The sequence below is a fragment of the Hemibagrus wyckioides genome, linkage group LG14, assembly GCF_019097595.1.
Source record: "Hemibagrus wyckioides isolate EC202008001 linkage group LG14, SWU_Hwy_1.0, whole genome shotgun sequence".
NCBI classification, from domain to species: domain Eukaryota; kingdom Metazoa; phylum Chordata; class Actinopteri; order Siluriformes; family Bagridae; genus Hemibagrus; species Hemibagrus wyckioides.
The window spans coordinates 739,752-763,217 of NC_080723.1; the positions used below are offsets into that span (position 1 = coordinate 739,752).

Below are 23,466 nucleotides of genomic sequence, written 5' to 3' on the forward strand. Positions count from 1 at the left end.
GTTTGAATCTCAGAGTTGTATATAAGGTCTTTGTATGCTGTAGTAGTATGCTTTCTCTCCACTGGAACTAAATGGCTCAAACATGATAGAACCTCAAACCTGTTGTTTTATGTTTTAACCAGGAGAGGTCGCTCTGTAACTAGAGCCTCTTTTTTGGATGAGTTTCATCCATCCATTTTCTGTATCGTTTATCCTACACAGCGTTCCTGGAGTGTATCCCAGGGCACAGGACGGGGGACAACCTGGATAGGGAACCAACTCTTCACACACACACACACACACACACATACTGCAGACAACTGAGAGATGTCAATCAGCCTTCAACTCATGTTTTTGGACCGAAGACCCAGAGGAAGGCAGGCAGATGGGAACTGAACACTCGGGCCTGGTGATGGTGAAGGCAAACCTGGGTTTCAACCAGTCTAACTTCAGTGGGAAGAAATGTGAACGTGACACAACTCAGACAAGTTCTAGAAATAGCAGAAGATACTTCCATTTAATTGATAAAATCACTGCAACACTTGCTGATTTATTTTACTCCAGAGAGACATCAAATTCTATTAACAGCTCTCAGGTTGAATTGGTCTTTGTGCAGAGAAAAGACGATGAGGTTTACATTATATCTGTTCTGACAATAAGAAAAGTAATCATCTACAAGCATTTACGAATATCATTTTCTATAAAGTGAACAAATTCTAGAGAAAACAGCATTGGTTAATATCGAGATATGATAAAGTACCACAAATATATACATTAAGAAGTTATGACAATGTCTGTCATTCTGCAAGAAAAAAATGTAAATGTATATACAGCAGTCAGCTTTAAGCAATATTAAGAAATCTGGGCTAATGAAAGTGAAAAAGCAGAACAAACAAAATCACCATAATCTACACTACATCTATCAGTTCCAGGATATAAGTGTTTATTGGTCATCTATAACTCATCAAACTGCATTCTGAGATGTCGAAAAAATATACAAAATAATCTTGTTTTTTCCAGTCCTTCTCCCATTAAAACCAATAGTCAGCCCTGCTGTACTCTCCAGACACATGGTGGGTCAAATTAGCTAAATTAGCTAAGCAGTTTATGTACTGATAATTTGCAAGAAAAATAAAGCTCAGAAATAGTTTGAGATTGCGATCGCTTGGTCCAGAGTATATTTTACCCCATGTTTTTGCATCAGATATATAAATGATTAACGGTTCGAGCCTCACATGATGGATGCTATAGGGCCTTAATGCCTGATAATAGCTTTACTTTACATGTTAGTGCCATACATTATTGAAATGATCTTCATCTCAAAGCCTTTTGCATTCCTCATATTCTTCACCTGTCACTGGTCTTTGTTACTTCTTACTTCTGTAGTGTGCTGCCACCACCAGGTAGCTGTCAGGGGTCAGGTCCTTGATGCTAGGGGACTTAATGGAGATGGGTGACACTTTGCCTTCCACTCTGGAAATCTGCAGCATCCGGCAGGGATCATGCTTCAGCAGGTAACTCTCAAAAGTCTCCCAGCCGCCACCTACTCGCACCATCACGTGTTTATTGTGCAGCATCTATTGAAAAAGAAAGATCAGTGAGAAAATGCTTAGAGCTTTTAAATACCGTTTGATGCATTACACACTGTAGGCTGAACTGGCTTCGGCTTAGTGCCACGTTCTATCACTGTCCAACACGAAAAACCTTCACGCCTCATCATGCAAATCACGCACATTCATATCATCTCACAAAAGGTTTGTGTAGAATCCTTCTCAATTCACTAGAGTCCAAATTTCTATATTACTACTGATCCATGAAGCATCATGATACTAATAAACTAATAAACAAGAAACATTTAAGACCTTCATCCTTTGTATGTCCACACAGTCAGTCACTGAAATCACTTTTCTTCTCTCAACACCTCCACTTACTTGTTCACACCCCAATTTTGGCTTTTTGTCACCTGGTGCACCACAAGGCACATTCTCAGGACTGGGTGCTATGGCAATCTCACCTTGAATCCAATAAGGAGATGGTGAATAAGAAAAAAGGCTTCTCACTTATTGGTTCGAATCCCTAGGGGCCCTAAGCCACTCATTTCCTCACCTATCATAAACTGCTAGTAAGTACAGCAAATTATTATTTTTTTTAAGAAAAAGACATAAGGAGAAAGACACATCTGGATGAAGCATAGCATAGCAATTCAATTCAATTTTATTTGTGTAAACAAAAATCAGGATTTAATCCTTAATTACAAGCCAGAGGTGACAATAAACTGACTGAGATGATATCAGGAAGAATCCTTTAGAGGAACCAGAATCAAAGGTTAATGATACATTTAATGAATTTATCTTCAATAACCAGTTTATCCTGGTCAGGGAAGCTGCAGATCCAGAGCACAGTGCATACTGGGAACACTGGTCCATTACAGAGCATCAAACACATTCACACTGAAAGCCATGCTTTCAGCCTTATTGAATATCTTAATAATGGACTATATCAAAGGTACAATTTAAAATGTACTCAAACTTTATAAATCTGGTGCATGCTAGTTAAGCACATTACTTGATTTGAACACAATTCACATAAAGTCCACAACAACACTGTGGCAGGGTGAAAAATCCACAGCAATATATATTCCTCTGTTCCATGAGCATACAAGTGCAAACAGCCACTGATCGACCCTATTAAACTTTTATAAAGGGCAAAAAAATGACAAGCCATCATTCTTCCCCTCTGGTGTAGGTGTCTGTTTGAAATAAAGAGCTGACCCAGCAAAACACACATGCATCAGAACAGTTACAACTTATTAAAAGTGAAAGCTAAAGGGAAATAAGAAAAAAAAAACAACAACAAGAGTGGCATGATATGAGAGACGAAGGAGCAAAGCAACATAGAGCCTATTTTTCAATACACTGAAATGTGTTTATGTTGCCCTCGGGTGGTATAATAACATAAAACATTCATAAGGTGCTTAACGCGATGAGGGAGAGAGGCGGCCATGAAGGCTCCGGTCAGGAAAAGCCCTAAGGCTCTGCATCACTGACTTAATAGGCTTTGGGTGGAGAGCCTCATTCACATTTTAAAGCAAACAAGCAGAGAGAAGGAGCTCTGATACACACACACACACATGTACAGTCAGCAGATTAAAATGTTCAGAGAAGGTTATCAGTGAAGGTCAATTTGCTCGTTATCAGTATTGTCTAATATACGTCTAATCTTTTTCTAGAAATAAAACTACCATAAATTGTTTGTCTGAAGTTTCCTAAAGCTAAGGTTTGCTTTTTATTAAAATAAGCGACATACTTTACATAGCTTCTTTCTACCTGACTGTATGTTCGGTAATTCTATCAAAGTTTACTCCATTTCCTTTATCCCCATGACACTTTATTTATTTCTTTATCCTACACATCCTACTCTCAGTCCAGTTATCTACGAGGGTTCAGATTTTAATTGCTGTCTACAACAGTAAATGTAGCATGGAAAAATGGACCTGTAGATAGACTGACATCTTACCTGACCTCTCTCAAAGTCCTGTCCTTCAATGGGAGGCATTCAAAGAATCTGGCATTCAATTACTAGTTGAATTATATGAATAGGTGCTGGTCTGTGTTGCTGCTATGCCTTCTTATTAATCTACAGGATGCGAGAGGGAGTGTATTATTGCACAAAACATCATGGCTGTCATTTGGTAGCAGACATGAGCCTCTCAAGGTCATTTTTTTAATCGCAAAAAATGCCATGACCTTGATTTCTAAGCAGCACACAAAGCTGTCTGGCAGAAAGAACCTCTCAATTATAATAGGTGATGTATTCAATTTATTTTTACAGATTAATTTTTTCTAAACCTAAATGAGACTTAAATGGTATTCAGCATGGTTATTGTAGTTAAAAAACTAAAAATGAAACTATAAAAATGATATGAAAATAACAGTAAGAGAGTTTGTGGTTTAGGAATATTTTTCATTTAACTTTCTGACACAAATCAAGTGGGAATGCAAATCATCTTACACTCTTACAGCAGTCGTATACGTCTCTCAAAATAATTAAAATGAATAAAACTGAACACTAGGTGCATCCTGTGTAATAATAATTCATTCAAATGGCACCAAGATGTTAGCAGCAGATCCTTCGAGTCCTCTAAGTTGCGAGGTGGGGCCTACTTACAGGACTTAAAGGATACTTTTGATAGATACTGACCACTGCAGACCGGGAACACCCCACAAGAGCTGCAGTTTTGGAGATGCTCTGATCCAGTGGTCTAGCCATCACAATTTGGTCCTTTTGGTCAAACTCGCTCAAATCCTTACGCTTGTCCATTTTTCCTGCTTCTAACATCAACTTTGAGGACAAAATGTTGACTTGCTGCCTAATATATCCCACCCACTAACAGGTGCCATGATGAGGAGATCATCAGTCTTATTCACTTCACCTTTATAATGTTATACCTGACCGGTATAAAATGTCTCAGACAGCAGAATTAAACTAATTGGATTATTCTGAGCATGTCAGCACATCCAACACACATCTTACATTCATCTTATGAGATCTGAGTAGATTATTGAGTAGATACCCGAGCATTAGTTTGACGTAAGTGGTGTCTGGTATGTCACCAAGTGTGAGACACATTCATTGTGAGGCTAGGAAGTGTCTAAAATTGTCTTCCTTCAGAAATGTTAGATGATTCCTGTTAAATATCTCTGCATTTTAACAGTAGGTTAATCTATGTTTAGTACTTCATCACTACATCAAAACCCTGTCAAGATCAAAGTACAAATATAGCACATACTTGAGTCCGGTGCAGTCAGTACCCACAGACTTGTCGCTATTTTGCCTCCACTTCATTAAAGATTTACAGAGCCTATCTGCCTGCTCTGAAGCCTGGCCAATGTTCTTCACTCTCATCTCCTCTCCACTGGGCCATTATCACTCTGTCTATTACTGTTAAACTAGGATTGAGGAGAATAACGGGAGAAAGCAAACACTCACACGTAGAGGATATTCTGTACTAAATCATCCACTCTCTCCAGGGTGTGAGGGCTGGTTTTGTGTTGCCAAGTAACAGAGTTCCCACGGGTACCAGGCCATACATCACTAATCTCAGTTAGTCTGGAGGCAGCATGTGTGCGCTTGTGGGACTCTCCTTGTATATATGTCTAAGATCAGTGCTTCTCAAACTGAGGTCTATGAACCAGTAAAATGGGATTAGAGATGAACAGCTGATTTGAAATGATTTTATTATCCTGATATCAATTATGATCATTCATAATGAGTTCCAAATTGCTCACTACTTTGCTTACATAGTACTTGATCGCTCATTTCAATTTTCTCAGGGAAGCTGGTTGAAGCTAAAGTTATGCATTGGGACTGGGATCCAGACCCAAGAGGGGGTTCTCTTTCGTGTGAGCAGGAGGTTAGAGGTCAAGCTCAAGGCACAAGAAAACACTATGTTCACTGACATGAAAATACAGCGTTCATACATTTATCCTTAGACTGATCAGAGTGTCAGTGCCTCAAATTCTCTTACTATTTTGTTTATATTATGGGACAGAGAAGAAACTAAATGTGTTGAGTGCTGATATCTCGATCTCTGACATATTTCCAGTGTTTGCCATTTTTCTCAGGAACATAATGACATTGAACATTTAATTTTTTTCTGGTTTAGGCCATGCCCACTTTGGTTTTAATCCAAATAAAAATATGGATATTTGGATCAGAGATACACACACTGATGGCACTGCATAACAAACCTAGTGTAGGTAGAAGAGAAAGAGAGAGACATATTGATATCTTGGAATGTATGTGTGTGTGTGTGTGTGTGTGTGTGATGTTTCATAACAAGCATCTTCAAAGTCTTTTGTATTTGCTTTGACCTTGTTGAGAGTCAAAGCATTAGGACTCTATATCTGAAAACTGATAGTCAGACAGAACTTTATGATTCCAAGATTTTCCAAGGTAGATCAAAGTAGCAGGAGTAACTCATATCAGACTGCAGAAAGAATATAAAGAGTACAGCACCCACCCGAATGAAGAGTATCTTCTCTCCAACACGATAGCGGCCCTGTGACTGACGCTCGACACAGAATTTATTGGGGCACTTACAGGGAGGTTCCTCAGAAATGTGCCTCACCTGAACAAACATCAATTTCAGTTATAGGTCTCTAAATTATTCATCAGATTTGTACAACAAACAAACAATCTATGTGTAATATAAGTCAGTTAAATTCTGCATATTCCAACGAAACAGCTTTCCTCAGAGCTAACAACAGCAGTTATATGTCATACTTACAGCATCATCAAGGAGCTTGCCGGTGCTTTTCCTGCAGGAGGAGCTTTTGTTAAAGGAAGAGACTTGGGCCGGAGAGACGGGGGAGGAGGGCGGCTCGGGAGCTTTCTCTTCTTGTTCAATCTCGTTCTCCAGCTTAATTAACCCAGGCGGTTCGACCTTATACCTGACATAGAAATAATCCATCCATCAAATGAATTATGAGGCAAAGCAAATGGTTTGTAAAACATGTTATAGAGTCTATTCCACCTACTTAGCTGCTATCCTCCCCAGTTCTAGCAGACACAGGCAGACCTCACGTGGCTGTTTGTGCAAGACTGGAGGCCAGACAATAGAAACCAACTTTAAACATGTGTCCAGGGATTTCAAAGATGCCCAAACGTTATGCATAACAACACGACAACACAGAAATGTGATGATGAGAAGCCGATGAATGAAAAATAAGTAGAGTATGTACACTATGGCAGTGAAAATGCACACGGTGGGACAGATTTAATGAAGCACATGTCAACATTTTACTCATTGCTAACAGAATGTTAACAGAATTGATTAAAAGGTTCATTAATGTAATCGGTAGTTTCTGAGCAGGTTAGGGTTATGTGATGTAAGAACTGTTTGCTTCACAATCTTCCACTTACGACATGAATTAACATCATTAAGTTAAACCTTCTCCTGAACTTCCCCTGCAACTAAAAGTTTTACATAAAAGAGAATTGACAGAAAGAAGAGGAATGCAGAAAACCTGAGAGACTGACCATTTTAGGAAAAGTTCACAGAATAAAAATGTTTTTAGGTATGTGTCAATGCTAATTATTTTGTTTCTATGCTAATAGAAAATCTGGTCTGTTTTATGCCAAACTTGCATCGGAAGTTGCATGAAAATCTGACGCCTCTAACCCTAGAAAAACACCTGCTTGTAGAACCCACATCTGCTCTTTGTTAAATGCTTCATGCCTCATTAGTCATGATTCACTCGCATGATGGAGTAGTGATCAAGGTGATACAGCAAACATGCAGTAAACACGTGATGAGCTTCACGTCATCTCCAAACCATAGAGCATCCCACCTGATTTCAATTCCAGCTCCATGCATGCATTCATCTAACTCAACAGAAAATAAAGCAGGAGGAAAGAAGCACAAATGAATATAAGATTAAATGTCTAACATTACACAGTCAGATCTATATGTATATTTTGTAATATTAAGCCAGTTGGCAGAAATGAAACCCTCAGAGATCCTGGAACAATAGCTCAAGACCAGAACTCAGAACTGAAAATACAAAAACCTAGCATGTGAAGCTCCTTTCACGCACATGGAATCACCTTCACTGATCTGAGGGTCCAGAATGATTCAATCAATTAGACCGTTTAATACTGAAGAAGGAATGATGAACACTGCCAAGTATTTGCATCATAAAAATACAAAGCTCAGTTCACACAAATACATGGGCTTACACACAGACCAACAAAACAAAGAATTCACTGTGTAAATGCAATGCGGAAGGAAAAAAAAAACCTATGTGCATTCAGAGGAATCAGTTTCATTCGTCTGCCCCACCTTCCTTACCTCACCTTTCATTCTTTCTTTCTTTTCTTTCTTATTTTTGTTATTATGCACTTTTTATACACATGTACCGAACCTGAGTTAAAAGAAAATCTAGTTTCATTTTTACTGTCCTCTAAGGTGCCTAAAGTTTACAGCAGTAGATATATATATATATATATATATATATATGAGAGAGAGAAAGAGAGAGAGAGAGAGAGAGAGAGAGAGAGTAAGACAAACCCAGGGAGTCTAGCATGATACAATTAAGTCCATTCACCATCCCAGACAGAAAGGAGAGGAGGAGACGCTTCTTTCTCTCTTTCTGTCATATCCACTGCCAGCCACAGTGCTGCCCAGAACTGCCCTGAGGTGAGGACTCTGAGAAGCACAAGGACTTCCTCTGTGCCGCAGTCCAAGCACAAAACATCTCTATACACTCTGTATCTCTATTCACTCCCAAAGTGACTTGTCTCCACTTCTCTCAGAATCCACTGTGATGGTCAGTAGTAAAAACTGTATGTGTCCAGCAGTAGGATGGAGTGTGCTTCATCAGTAATAGAACAATTTTAAAAAAATTGTTTCAGAAATGGTGTATGTTTAAGTTATATTGTTAAGAGTCAGAATCATAATGACATGTGTTAGACACCAGATTTTAGATTTAAAAAAGTCAGTTCTGGGAGATTTATCTCAATATTTGCTGGAAAACTGTCAAAAAAAGTTTAGGGCTCTTTTTCTCAGGACAAGTATTAATAATATCAAGAATAATATTTTGAATACTAAAACAGTAATCTTTACAACAGAATATGGTATAACAAATGGTTCAGAGTTTCGTAATTATGATACAGTTCTTTTCTGGCTGCAGATGTTTTTGTTTTGTGAGCATTACTGAGAAAGGCTTAGATATTAATACAAAGACAGAACTGCTGGATTCGATTTAGCACAAATTTTTCATCCCACACATCAAACGTCATCACGAGCACATCATACATCATCATCCCACAACATTAGACATAGAAAAAAGGTCTGGCTACTATTAAAGCTAGCACAGTGCCAGAAACATCATAAAAGGAGATTGCACATGGAGGATGCCACCAAGCTCCGGACTACGATGTCCTCTGTTGCATCAAATGAAAAAAAAGAAAGAAAGAAAGAAAGAAAGAACAAAACTCTCGAGGGCCAGTAAGTAAAAAGGCAGATACTGAGCTAAAGTGCTAAAATCAAAAATTTATAAAAGGTCTTCTAAGGAAGGGTCACTCACCCAGTCCATCAGACTCAAACAAGCAGGTTTCCCCGACGCCCACCTCTCGACACCATGACAGGAAATTGGCTGTGTTGTCTCGGGCAAAAAAAGAGCCAGAGGGGGCACTTTCTCTACACGGGATCCTCCGATTAGGGATTGGCTGAAAGAGATAAACTTACAGTCATGAGTCAAAAAGACTTTCACATCTAAAGAAACAGTTTAGTGACTTAGGGGCTACTAAACCATTCACAAAACAACAACAGCGACAATGTGGAATCGTTTGTTTACTGTATTAAACCTGTCCACATCTGCAAACCTTTCCCACATTATTCATGAGTACTTTTATGTTACACAAATAATGACGCAAAATCTTTGCCATTAACTGGCTTTAGATCTTTAACTGTGTGCAGTTCCCGTTAAAGAGGCTTCAGTTCGAAATTGCTGACCATTTGAATCATCAGAATTCCCCTTTTCCCAATTCTCTCATGTTAGACTATTAGACCTGTTTTCCTTCCCTCTGTCCTCCTCCATCTTTTCCTTCTTTCGACTCTCTCAAACCCTGCTGCTTGGACATGTTCTCTCCTGGTCTAATCACTGTCCAGTGTTTGATATCTTTTTCCCCCAACATCCACGGCTCATGTTACACAGCCAGAGATCATGACAACCCTCAGTGATCGATACTAAACCTGACAGATAGAGAAAGAGAAACGGGGAGCTTGACAAGAAGGTGAACTGCCAGGAACTGGGAGTATAATGTCATTTAACACACACATTCACCCACAATGAGATTTATGAAGCATGTGCCTGCCTACAGGATATGTGCTTCTGGCTCTGAGATAGGTACGATGAGGTCATGCTGAAAGAATGCAGTCTTCAATGGATCAGATTTTTCTCTGGCTTTTCCAGAAATCTCTCTTGCTCCCCCACAGACTCCTACAAGCACATCAGCATGCACATCCAGTAATACTGCTCTGGGAAATATCCAACAAATAAATGTGCACCATCTCAAATTTTCTGTTATTCATTTTACTATGGAAATCGTTGGCATTCGTCAAGACGCAATTTTTAGAAGCGACTTAATTTCCCTCTAGCAAAATATTGTACTCTTTTCTGCCTTTAATTAAAAACACAACTAAAGCAAAATTGACATCATTAAATATTTATACTTCAAAAATATTCTTTTTATTGATCTGTGTCCACAAACACATTTGTCATTTTGGAACATAAGATCTTTTAACAAAAAAGAGATGGATAGTTATTGACCTAGCCAGCAGATCGCAGAAAATGGTCAAATAAAAAAATAAATATAATAGTATCATTAAAAAAAAGAACAATGATTGGGAATTAATGCAGAAAGACTGCAGCTCTGCATACTGAGGATGTTAAAATAAAAGTCCACAAATCACACTGCACAGTTTAGCACATTTTTTGAATGGTCAATTCAAAATAATCTAACAAATTGTTTTGATTGGTTACATAAAAGACAACCATCCTGAGGGTCATGTATGTGACTGCACATATAAAACATCAATATGTTTGGAAAAAATGGTTAAAACACACTGTATATGGTCAGTCTGATACTGATCATTCAGAACTGCTTGCTGGTGGTCCAAGGGCTCATGTGAAGGGCATCGTGAATTGATCTACATAGTGGCAGATTTTAGCTTTAATCCTAGACGCCTCTGTTTGGAGGCTATGACTTGGCTACAGAGAGGTTTTTACAAAAAGAAGGCCCCAAACTTGCACCAAAATCAGCAGTGGTAATGGTCACAATTTCAGAGAAATTTTCCATTTTGTAATGGCCGTGTCAGTCTTGTGTCAGTTGAAACGCTGTCTTTTAACTTGAAGACGGTCATGCACATAGAGAAACCCTAGAATATAAAATAGTTAAAACTGAATATTCCTAGTTAAACTACACAAATCTCAACTAAACTGAGCCACAGATGATTAAAGATTACATATAGCATTAAGGAACAGGGTTAATACATAATACACAAGCAAAGAGCCAGCGAGGGCTAGAGGAGCGCTGTACTGTGCTGATGAACAGAAAAGACTTCTGATGTTTTGTCGTCACTTCGGGTCATCGATGGGGAGAACGGAGGATTTGTGTCTATAGATGTTTTGTAAATTTTCAATGCAATAACAACATCTGAACTCGATACTGATCTGAAACTGGCATCGCTGTTAAGAAGTGAACCGACTTTCTCAAGCTTTTATTGTTTAGACCTCAGAGACACAATGGTATAAGACAGTTGGTGTCTGATTTTCAGTGACGGCTCAGTCAAAAATCACATGTTCATGGCCTAAAATACACTGGTGGTGCAGATAAGAAAATGTACGTGTATTAACCGGATTAGATTCAGTATATCAGACTACTACTGAGCCAGATACTTAACACCAGTTATATACTGTACAATAGGGTACCCTGTGACTAAATGGTTTTTCACTTAATCTCAATTGAAAGTAAAATAGTAAGCTTTTCTAAGTTTAGAAAACAAATGCAACTCACTTTGTTAGACTCTTCTTGTATCACACAAATGTGGGGAAAAAACAGATCCAGCTATTCCCAGCTTGTAAATTTGTCTCTCACTCTCCCGTGATATGTGTAATCAATAGACTCCAGTATTCTATCCCCCATTTCTTTCTCATCCTGTCCCTCAGGAGTCATGACCTCAAATATTTCCATACACATGTGCCTCTCTCTCTCCCTTACTCTCAGACTTTTCTCCGTGGGAAGGAGCAAGCATTCCCAGCAAGCGCTCACTCTCTGTCTAGAACCCTAAACCTACATATATATATACAGTATATCAGTGTATGAGTTTACCATACCATATCCAAACACATACACAATTAGGTTTTTATGGCCTTAGCTCAGATGTGTACTGCAACACTGTCTAAATATTAATGATTACATCTGTTTAACCTACAGGAATTTATGTAATTTTTGTTATTATACTGAGTGGTGCATCTTGCCGATCTGAAAAATATCTTTTCCTTCACTGATCTTTTGATTGTCAGCTTTAAGGTCATACACGTTATTCTCTAACTGCATAAACTTCCATCAAGTCATGGTCTCGATCTTAATTCTGTCCCACAGAAATTTCAGCTTTGCAACATTTACGTTATGTTAGGTATAATAACAAGATATACCATTAAATTGTCCTGTAAAATAAATCACTGTTAATACAGTGCAGTGAGATAAAGCTTTTTAAACACAGAGTGCAAATGATATAGTGGTGTGGTGTAATGACCCTGAACAGTGTAGTTTCTCTGTTCTGCTATTCTTAAGAGGCTCTATTAGCTAAACTGCGGGGAGTCATAACCGACAAAAAAGGACCATTGTGAAGCCTCTGAAGAAAATGGGCTTCAGCCAACAAAAGCAGAAATATTTCCTTAATTTACCACCAAAAATCTACCGCCCTTAATGCTTTTCCCATCTGGGGGGAATTCTGGAGAAAAAGTTAACGACTCCTTAATATCGTTAGCCGGCGCTGTATAAATCAGCACGCTCAGCATTTTTCCGAGTTCACCGTCCCACGATGGCAAGTTCTGAGGAGGAGATGGCAAATATCCACAATTCCAGACAAAAGTCTTTGTGTGAGAGAGCAACGTCCAGCTATGTCTAGATTTTGCTGACACATATCAGCCACCTGAAAGCGATACGTCGGAATCAACCCTGTCCTGTCAACACCTGAGATCATCCAAGACATGCCGTAAGTCCAACAATATTCTGCACTCTGATTCACAGAACACATTGCTAGACTTGCTCCTGACTTGTGATCAGCTGAAATTCTGTAAAGGGGTCAAACACTATAATAATCAAGTTGGCAGGAATTGAGGCATGAATATGCAGTGTCACAGTACTGGAGCTTATAAAAAAATAATCTATTTATATAAAGCAAAAAAAAAAGAATCACTAAAAAAGAATTATTCTACTCATTCCCCGGTTTGATCGGAAATGCATACTGCTGTGAAGTGTTCCATTAGCACACAAAACTTGATTCACTAAATATCTGCAAAAGAAATTCTACATGATTTAACAGTGACGATAAAAATGCTGATGTCATTTGGCTAATAAGTCAGTGTTTTGTCTGTGTTTCAGGTTCCCCTGGAGCTGAAGATAGAGGATGTGAATGCTAATCAGAAAGGCATGTGATTTTCTGATCTGGAATTTGAAGGCCAGGAATTGTAGAGACATCAGATGTCACTGATATTTTCCATTTTTCAGTGTGCATTCTTTATTCATTTATTTTTCTTTTATAGCAGAACAGAATAAAATCAGACCAGAATTTTTTTTTTTTTTTTTAAAAAGAATAATTTCATACTCGAGTCTATTATATGAAAACTAAATGTGATGTCTTTGCTGTGTTGTACTTAAATAAACAGAGGTAATAAAGAGATAGTACCTTGCCGGGTGGTGAGAGTTCTCCACAGTTCTGCCTAAATTTCTCCTGCAGCGTCTCGGCCAGCTGACACAACAGAAAGCCATTATCTAACCTGTCCATGAAACTCTCTGCTGTGATTTCAACACCTGGGAGAGAAAGAGATAGGGAAGGGAATATAAACAATCAGAAACGAACACCTTAAAAATGCCTGTTTTCATTTTTTTAAACAAAATTAAATGACATTTATATTGGTCAGATGCACAATCATGCAGAGTAACACATGCAGTGGAATGAGTTTTCTAACTGTCTGTGTCATGAAAGTATTTTAAAGCATTAAAAAAAGAAATCAATCAAACAGCACATATTGGTGACTTATGAAGTGGTCTATGTGCAGGTCAGAACATTTAATTGTGAAAGTTCGTGGAGTATTGGGCAGATAGCTGACGTTAACTGATTAACACTTGTTCCAGTCCGGAGCAAAGAGCACACACAGCAGTGGTGATCCCTCAACAGAAAACAGCTGGGTGCTTTTTGCATAGTAGCCCAGATACACACACACACACACACACACAGATACTATACTGATCAACATGTGGCTGCTGGTTTTGACTGGCTTCCAGCTGACCATTCCTTCTCAGTTAGATCACTCTGAAATAGGAGGTGGTGGCAGGGGGTGCTGTGGAAAGAGTATATTTTTGTAATCTTTTTTTTTTGTTTCTGAAACAGAGGGGTGCAGTGTGTGTGTGTGTGGGGGGGGGGGGGTTCGATGTTTTAATGAGTTCCAAATGTGGTAAGTAAAGAATGGGGAGCAGAAAGAGAAATTGTAGAGAGTTTATAAAATCCCCTCAGTTTTCGTGAGTCCCTTTTATGCTCTCTCCATAGCAAAGCAAAATAAACTCTATACCACGATATAAAACCAGATCTAAATGCCAGCCTCCAGCTAGAGTTTCTATTACAAACATGAACCTGACACCTCAAAATCAAACTAAGCGCTTTATGAATCCAGTTTAACTCTAATTCATTTCTACAGCAAATCACACCTCATTCTGTGAAACAGCAGCACTGTGACAGCATAAATAAATAAGACTAGAGCTGAGACACAGACAGGAAATCTGCCTATTCTGCACAGCAGCTCCTACTAAGCAGTCACAGACACTTCAGCTGTACTCGTACATCATGCTACTTACACAGTTTTTAGACAGATATCTGCTTTCACATCGCATTAGAAGTAGCCACACACCACTAATGAATGCAAAGGTTCAAGATGAGTGCAGTGAGGAGAGTGTGGTTTGTTGTGGTGCTTGTGTGGTCCACTGTAACTGCTCTTCTCCATCAGCTCCAGGCAGACCAGCAGCACTGCTTCTGCCTCTGCTGGCTGTTCGCAACCTGCCTACTGCCAGACATTCCACTGACGTCCCACACCACACACACACATGCGCCAGAATCATGACACACCCCCATTCTTCTCGTAATATCTGTGCAATACTTCTGAATCACTACTGGTCTTCCGTGCAGTCAAAATCACCAAAGCAATGCTGAGAACTGTTTAAACTACGAGCAAACAGGCACAATAGTACAAGATGTAATTCGGTCATTTTTCTGCATTATCCTGGTCAGGGTTGTGCAGAATCCAGAGCCTTACTGAAATGAGAACACACCTAGGATACACCAGTCCATCACAGCACACCATGCATACACACAATCACAGTAATCCATAATAATCCTCCTACCAGCATGTGTTTAGAAGGTGGGAGGAAACCAGAGAACGCAAGGTGAACATTCCACACAGACAGTTACCTGAGCTCAGGATCTAGCCAGGGAAAGTGGAGCTGTGAGGTGACCAGTGTTTCACACTACACCACTGTGCTGCCCAGAATGTTATAGTAGCATACTAATAGTTATAATAATAACTTCAACAGTTCCATTGCGATTTAAAATCATCAGGCCTTCAGCCAGTCAGAGATAACAGAACGAAGACGAGACATATGAAGAGACAGGTGCTAAAAACACATGAATCTGGGTAAAAGTCTAGCAGTGCTCCATACACAGCATCAAAAAGAATAATTATGATCATGTGACTATGAGTAAGGTAAACACTACAACAGGACATGCTGTAAGCAATGAGAATCATCTGACCTCCTGCAGGAGTAGCCCTCCCTGGCTACTGTAGGAATGCAAATTTCATAAAGAAATAAATATTAGATACCATCCGTATAATCAGGCACCTCTGACTTAAATATGTTGTCTTCTTTCTCTTTTTTCCTCCATTAATTTTTTGGTAATATTTCATTGTTCTTGTCATGAGTTTCTGAAAAATTTCTGCCAGCACTAACTAAACACAACCAACAGTGTTCCCTACTTACCCAGCATGCTGGTGAGCCAGAGCGCCAGGTCCTCCTTCATAGGCAGCAGGCTGGCTTCATGTCTGCTGGCCAACCACAGACTGTACTGCTGCAGGTCAGTGAGGCCTGGGCCAAACGGGTGCTGCTTTGGACTCAGAGAGCTGCACATGCTTGCCCTTTTTTACTGGCCTAAAAACAGAGAAGGCTGTTAAAGATATTCACTATAAGGTACAACTGGTATTTTAATAGCTTTGGACAAGAACAAAGATGTCTTATTCAATATTTTTTCTTTGTCTGAATATACATATATTTTATAGATATATTTTCCTCCCAACCAGCCAGTACCCCTATCATATGACCAGTGGGGTGAAGCCTAACACATGCTTTCTCTGAGCCAACTGCTGCACATGCTGCATCACAGGGTATATGGAAGAACCTCTATTCATGAGCTCACAGATGCCTGCAACTGACTACAGTGACAGTAATGCCATCCCTCCCACCCTGGAAGAACAGACAGTTTTGCTCCCCTGGCTTTCAACCATGGCTGGCTGTGGCATCTTCAGGATTCAAATTTGCCATCTTCTGGCAATAGAGCAGATGTTTTTCTGTTGTGCCACTCAGAAGCCAAGATACTTGTTTTAATTCAATTATACAGCTCTGGAAAAAAATAAGAGACCACCGCAAAATAATGAATTTCTTTCTTCCACTTACATGTATTGGTGAGATGAAGAGTTTTAATATTGCTCCTAAATTCAAAATATATAACTATTGTTATTTAGAGTGTATATTTAAAGGAAATGACAACACATCAAAATAACCCAAGACCATGCAGTATCTGCAGAGCTTTAATAACTCAAATAAAACAAAATGCAAATCATATGTAAACAAATTGTTTTAAGAAATCAGTATTTGGTGGAATAACCCCAATCTGCATATGTTTTGGCTCCATGATCTCCACCAGTTTCTCACATTGCTGTTGGGGAACTTTATAACTTTATACCACTCTTTTTACAAAAAAGCAAACAGCTCAGCTTTACTTGATGGTGATTGACCATCCATCTTCCTCTTGATGACATTCCAGAGGTTTTCAATAGGGTTCACATCTGGAGATTGGGCAGTGCTCTCTTATTTTTTTCCAGAGCTGTATGTTCAAGTCTCTCAAAAGGATTTAGACAAACTATTGAATCACAACAATTTTCCAAAAAATTACATACATTTCATTCACAGACTTTATACTACTCAGACTGGTATCAGCAAAACTCCACCAGCTTTACCTGTCCAAAACAGAGTCTGTCCATGGAGTTTCAGATGTCAAAGGCAGAGTTTAGGTTTCACCGATTTTCACAGATTTTACAAAGATGAAGGGCTTCAGTTAATCATTTCACTTTCTCATGGCAATCACTAAGCCTTTCTTTCTTCTGATCATCCTCTCACTCCTCCTTCATCATTCACTCAGCCTCTTTTCACAGTTCTCTCATCACTTTCCAGGTTAGGTCTCAAGCTCTTTTTATAAAAGGGTCATTTTGTGGTCAGGATCCAACAATGCTTACTTTGAAGGAAAGGAAAGTTCTCTGCAAACTTAAATGACCCTCAGACAGTAACACACTTGTGTGAAGAACACTGACATGAACATACACTCTCACACAAAATTTCAGAGGAAGTTGTGACTTACTCAGGCCACTCAGTCCTGGGAAGATTCTACTGGATCAAAAAGTCTAAGTCACATCATGTGATGAATATGTCGCTTAAAAGTACTGTATCTCTTTTTATTCAGTGCCTGTTTCTTACTGAGAACAGATATTCCCATCTTCTCTCATTTGGCAGATGCTTTTGTATAAAGCAAATTATAGTGTAAATGACTATAGTGTAAATAGTATATAATGCAGTTCTGGGATTTGAACTTATCTTCTGACTTTTTCAGAGCCTTAACCACATATCTACCACTACTACAAATAAATAAATTCCCAGAGTTCCCAACATAAAGCACAAACCTACAGCCCTAAAACAACCAAAGGCTGTCACTTACTACCTTCAGCTAATGGACCATGCCTAATAGTGAATTGTGAGTCTAGTATGTTAAAACTTTATATTATAACTTTTTATATCTAATGAGACTTTGACTGGAGCAGACCGTCACAAGTTCAAGGTTTTTCCTGATAATTAGACCAGAAAATCTGGTCCTAAGGTCTGCTGCCTCACCACTGGAAGTGTGGCATTGTGCTTTTAGTCCAGCTTCTCTATTTATCTGCTGTTCCTTTTGTTTCTTATAATAACTATATTAGATTTGATCCCAGTCATTTGGTTCATAGAAAGTTCTGCAAATACTTCTGAGTCTTTAAATAGCCAGATGGTGTGCTTTAATATAAGTGTGACATCTTGTGTTTTTGTACACCAGCAACGCTCACATGGCACACAGCAGAAAGAAGGAAACTGAAATGACCTACATCGCTATTTGATTCTCTGGGAATAAAGAACATTATGTGCTTTGCTATTCTTCATCACTGGTATGGGTTACAGTTAAATCTATGACACTGGGTATTGGGCATTCTTACTCTCCAGCCTCTCTTGATGCTCCCACAACCTTCTGCTACACAGGAGCGCTTTCATGCAGGTAATCATAGAAAAAAGGGGAGAGGACAGAGAGCAAGAGAGAGAAAAAAACAGGGAAAGAGATCCGAGATGTTTCTCAAAGGACAACTGACCTCAGGAATTGAAAGGCTGTACACACTGTGCAGTGCCAGGTTCCGTTCTGTTCTGGCACACTGGTGTGACTCCCAAACACACAAATCCCTGGGCTTTTGTACTGCTGTGTACAGCAAGTCATTTAACACCATCACAAAGCAGTGACAAGTTCTTTTCCCATGACAAGACGTATGTAACTTTATTAAAAACTGTCGTTCTATACAGCATCAGCTTCTTTTTGCACCTGATGATACCTTGCCAAGTCGTCCATGCGGTCCAAATTACACTGCCATCACCTTCTTTATAAACAAATAAACAAAAACAAAAGAGACAGTGCCGACAGTTTTCTTGTCTATAAAGTGCAGAACCTAGTTGACTGAAATCATTTACAATATCCGAAGGCAAACAATGATAAAAAGAAATATTATGACAGCTATTATTATGACTACATCCTTTAAATCTTTGTTTAAACTGATAAACAATACTGCAGGAAGATTTTCTGAAACCACCTTAAGCAAACAAAAACTGTCATCGTGTCAGTTACCAGAAAGACCCATCAGTGAATACTACACTGCACTCATATTCCTCAAATACATAACCTGTACTACCTATGTCCAGCCATTACAGTTACCTCTATGTCTGCTTTTAACCTAGTGTGGTGGTACGACTCCTCCGAGAACATATGAATGAAGCACATACTAAATATTTACCCTTGTGGTGTTCATCGAATGGTGTATTCAGATAAAAACCAACTGAGCCACAGGAAACACCTTTACACACTGCACACAGAGGCAGAGTTAGAGAGGAAAGGTCGGTGTGTGTGGTCGAGTCCATGATAAGGAAAGGCAACAGAAAACAAATCATCTGTGCCATTAAACAACTTTTTGAAAATAAATAGATGACTTTTTCTCTTTTTGTATACATACGGAGTAACTGTATGCATAAAGCTCATAGCATAATGATTAGTTAAATTGGTGTTAAAGGGTGAAACTATACTGTACACCTACAGCCTAGCCTGTGATGCTGAGCTCAACTAACAAAGGCTCTCATTCACAAGAGAACTGCTTCAGTTACATGAGCTGAATGCTGTGTCATTCCCAAAGGAACAAACCCCGATGTCTTTTTCTTTCTGCTTTCCCAACTGCCCTTCACAATCTGCCTACAACAATATAAAACAGACCGTGGTTTCTTTAAATGTATAAATAGTTTATAGGCTAGCTTACTTGCATAAATATCTATTGCCCCTTTTTACAAAAAAAATCTTACCTGGTTACCTGGTTAGAATAAACAGTGGGCATTTGTATTGTGTATGAGCCACTGCAAATTATGTGTTTCTTTATGACTTTGATTATTCTCTCTAACTTTCAGAAGGAGTTGGTTCAAAGATGTCCTGGAACTCTTGTTTAATTGCTTTAGAAAACTTTTACAGAGAGAGAGAGAGAGAGAGAGAGAGAGAGAGAGAGAGAGTGAGACAGAGAGAGAGACAGAGAGAGAGAGAGAGAGAGAGAGAGAGAGTGAGACAGAGAGAGAGAGAGAGAGAGAGAGAGAGAGAGAGAGAGAGAGAGAGAGAGAGAGAGAGAGAGAGAGAGTGAGACAGAGAGAGAGAGAGAGAGAGAGAGAGAGAGAGAAATCATCAGTACGTTTGCAGAGACATGTACTGAGATGTTGACAGTGCATTAGTATTATATGACTCTACCTGACAGAGCAGAACTTAACAGATTGAATAGAAGTGCTTTGACTGAGCTTTCTGTCTTTATTCTGCTTGCCAAATGTACAAGAACTGCTTAATCGCTCAGATGAAAGTAAAATGTGAAACTGTCTGCTGGATTTAATAAAAACAAGTCAAATAAAAGTTAAATATTTTGTTCTCAGTACAGCATGTGTGCATGACATTGCGTCTCCTCAGTTTTTACAACAGCTTTAATATTTTAAAGCTGTTGAGTTCATACTCTCTCCATAGCTGTGTCTGGTTTTCTCTCTTATAAAGAAACTACACGTGTGACACACGGTTCATTACACAGACAGTGATAAAGTTCCTAAATCCTTTCTCCTCTCCTCTCCTGATAGGAACTGCAATATTACACAATTCCACTTTAAGAATCCAGTCAATAGGTTAAAGAGACGTGTGTTATTGATCTCAAATACAGAATATAGAGGAGAAATAAAATGTCAGTGCAGGTGAAGACTTCTGGCCTCACGGGTTCACATTATCAAATGAAAATAATTTAATAAAATTTTTAAACCATCAATCCAATTGTGACTGGAAGATATCTAATTGTCATCTTTTTATTTTAAGCTTTCAGTTAAAGGGAAATCAATTAAATGTGGTGATAATAATAATAATAATAATAATAATAATAATAATAATAATAATAATAATAATGTTACATCAGTGCAGTTGAAAATGTAAGAGTCAAGTTTATCCCTCCAGTTCAACTCTTCAACTATTTCCATTTTGGACTCACCTTCGGAAACGTAATGCTGGGAGAAAGCTGTGTCCTGATGGTTTCTATCCGTGTGGCAATGGTCATGCTTTCTCAGCTCTGCACGGTGGCTGTGGTTTTCCCGTTTCTAGTCTCCGGTGCGCTCCGGTCCTGCCATCACACAACTCCCCGCGCCGCGCGCTGCACCCGGGACACCAATACACACGAATCGATCTTTAAAACCGACTCTTTGATTCAGAAGAATCGACTCTCCGGCGGAAAGAATGGAATGGAACGATCTCAGTTTCTATTTGAATCATTTGTTCAGCAAATCGCCTGATAATATATATATATATATATATATATATATATATATATATATATATATATATATATATACTGTCCGTGGTTCCTTGATTTTGTCTTTAACCACATTATTTGTCGGAAATATTTTATCACGTGACATCATATATCATATGAACCTATTGAGTGTACTGATAGCTGAAGTTATTTGTATGGATCATGTTAAATCTGCTCCAGTAATTCGCCCCCTGTCGAAATGAATCCAGCGGGCATGTGTCTTTTAGTTTCTTCCACTGCAAATTGCATATTTATATCTGAATAGAAAGGAAACGACCCTTTTGCGATGTAAGCAGGCCTTGGTTCACGTATCACAAAATATATTCCTCCCAAACTTACACCTAGTTTCATGCCTGTCAAAAAAAAAAAATCAATAAGGTGTAATGATGACTTAATTGGGTGTTTTAGCTGACTTGTACAATAACCCAGTATTAATACACAGACCTGAACTGAGAACGAGATTAAGACAATCACATACAGATTTAAAAGTAATATATTTTTAGAATTAAACCATTTAATAATCTCGAATTAATCATAATTAATAAAATATTGTATGGATCTTTTATTCATTTATAAATAATCATCTTTTAAATCTTTTATTTTGAAAAGCAGACCAGTTTAAGCGCCAGGTTACGTCACACAATCCGTCACTGCTGGAGCCGGCGGGAGTCTTCTGTTCTGTTTATAGTCGTGTATCTCCTTTAACCGTCGTGTTTGTGTTTTCTTTTGGTTTTAGTCTTTTTCTTTTCTACACTTCTTATCGCTGTTTAACTCTGTGTGAAGCGCCTGAGCTACAGAATGCAGGTTTAAGTAGTTTCAGTGCGCCGCATGGAGGCTGTTCTGCAGAACCTGGAGAGCTCCGTGGAGCTGCTTGCCGTTTCTCAGACCGACATGGTCACTGAGTGGGACGGCGAGACAGTGGACAGGGCATTTCAGTGGGCACAATACTGTGAACATCTTCACACTCGCTTCCTCACAAACCCCTCAGTCCGTGCCGCTTTAGAGAGCCGCCTGCGCGAGACTAACCAGCTGCTCGCGCACACGTTTGCCGGTCATCGGTGTGTGACTCTGTCAGACCTCGCGCAGTGTCGCCACAGGCTGCTTACTGGTCTGTTGAAAAACCCCGCGACTCCTCACCCTGTTATTAAATCACTTTTGGACAAGTTTGGACTGGCTGAAGATGCTGAAAGTGACCAGCGAGTTGACCTGAGTGATCTCAGCGCGTGCAGGTCAGCATGTAAACTTCTGGGAGACTTTACAGTGAACCGGAAGAGTGATTCTGGCCTCTCTGCTGGAACACACGTTCACGGCATGATGCTCCTACAGCGCGTTCAGGCCATACTGAGCCAACCAGGGAACCTGGACTATGCTACAAAATTACTGAACTGTTTGCTGGAGGACAGTAGAGAAGGACCGGACAGCTTGGGGGCACTTATTGCAGCTGCCCTCCTGTCAACAGACACCACGAGTGAAAACACTGCAGCTCAAGACTTTCTGCTTGACTGGTTAGAAGGACATGATGGCTTGCTGCACAGCGTGTGTCAGTCTTTACCTCCTGAACTGTGCACTAGACTTTCTCAACAATGGACAAAATTTAGGCTTGCTTATTGGGACAGTTTAAAAAGGTCAGCCTCCTTCTTGGAGTATGACGTGAGCAACGGGTTATGGACACAGCCTTGTGACAGTACAGTGTCGTTTCTGACACTCACCGAACGTGTTAAATTCTTATGGAGCTCAGGTTCACCGTTAAAAGATGAGACAGAGGAATGGCTGGTTGCTCTTAAACAGGCTGATGGAGACTTTGAGGTCAAGGGACTGAGTGTGTGGACAGACCTGCTAGTGCAGCTCAAGTGAAAGCTGTGTTTCTCGCTTGCTCCAGACAAAAATGAAGTCAGTGGTGTGACCAGACAGCAGACAGGGGGAGACAGTGCTCTTCAGCAGATCTACACTTTCTCTCTGACTAAACAGCCGCAGGATTACTGAATGATCTGTCAGAACAGCACATGCCGTAATCTCGACTGTGTATTAAATGTAATAAAAGATCAGTTTTATTTACGTAATTATTTCTTACCAACAGCTATGCTGAATGAAATTGTGAATTATTATCCAGGTTGTTTTATAACCTGAAATATAGCAAATCAAATTTAAAACACATCTTATTTCTCTTAAGTTGGTGTATGTGTCTGCTTCCACATTTCTTAATTAAGATTAAGTGCTGTGACAG

General features: G+C 39.2%; 2 protein-coding genes across 3 annotated transcripts; one reads left to right on the forward strand and one right to left on the reverse strand.

The window, feature by feature from the left end:
* Positions 1-495: 495 nt before the first annotated feature.
* On the reverse strand, positions 496-21,115 carry LOC131364459 (growth arrest-specific protein 2). 2 transcript variants are annotated; one of them, XM_058407623.1, is made up of 8 exons: positions 20,925-21,114; positions 15,799-15,966; positions 13,457-13,581; positions 9,069-9,210; positions 6,519-6,582; positions 6,269-6,431; positions 6,002-6,109; positions 496-1,556 (listed from the first exon to the last, which is right to left on the reverse strand). In XM_058407623.1, the coding sequence occupies exons 2-8, from the start codon at positions 15,944-15,946 to the stop codon at positions 1,347-1,349; spliced, it is 960 nt and encodes a 319-aa protein (XP_058263606.1). In that variant the 5' UTR covers positions 15,947-15,966; positions 20,925-21,114; the 3' UTR covers positions 496-1,346. The 2 variants fall into 2 exon arrangements, with proteins under 2 accessions (XP_058263606.1, XP_058263607.1); XM_058407624.1 differs by lacking the exon at positions 15,799-15,966 and having other exon boundaries at positions 20,925-21,115.
* A 781-nt stretch (positions 21,116-21,896) lies between these two features.
* Positions 21,897-23,396, forward strand: fancf (FA complementation group F). Its single transcript, XM_058407622.1, has one exon. It carries the CDS (start codon positions 22,071-22,073, stop codon positions 23,094-23,096), a length of 1,026 nt encoding a protein of 341 aa, XP_058263605.1. The 5' UTR covers positions 21,897-22,070; the 3' UTR covers positions 23,097-23,396.
* Positions 23,397-23,466: the final 70 nt, after the last annotated feature.

Bases quoted from the DNA above. Each gene is read 5' to 3' on its own strand.
- LOC131364459 (XM_058407623.1), bottom strand. From the start codon at position 15,946: ATGTGCAGCTCTCTGAGTCCAAAGCAGCACCCGTTTGGCCCAGGCCTC. The intron at 13,582-15,798 runs GTAAGTAGGGAA...TTTCTCTCCCAG, and splicing joins CTGGCTCACCAGCATGCTGG to GTGTTGAAATCACAGCAGAG. The intron at 6,583-9,068 runs GTGAGTGACCCT...TCTGGCCTCCAG, and splicing joins GTTTGAGTCTGATGGACTGG to TCTTGCACAAACAGCCACGT.
- fancf (XM_058407622.1), top strand. From the start codon at position 22,071: ATGGAGGCTGTTCTGCAGAACCTGGAGAGCTCCGTGGAGCTGCTTGCC.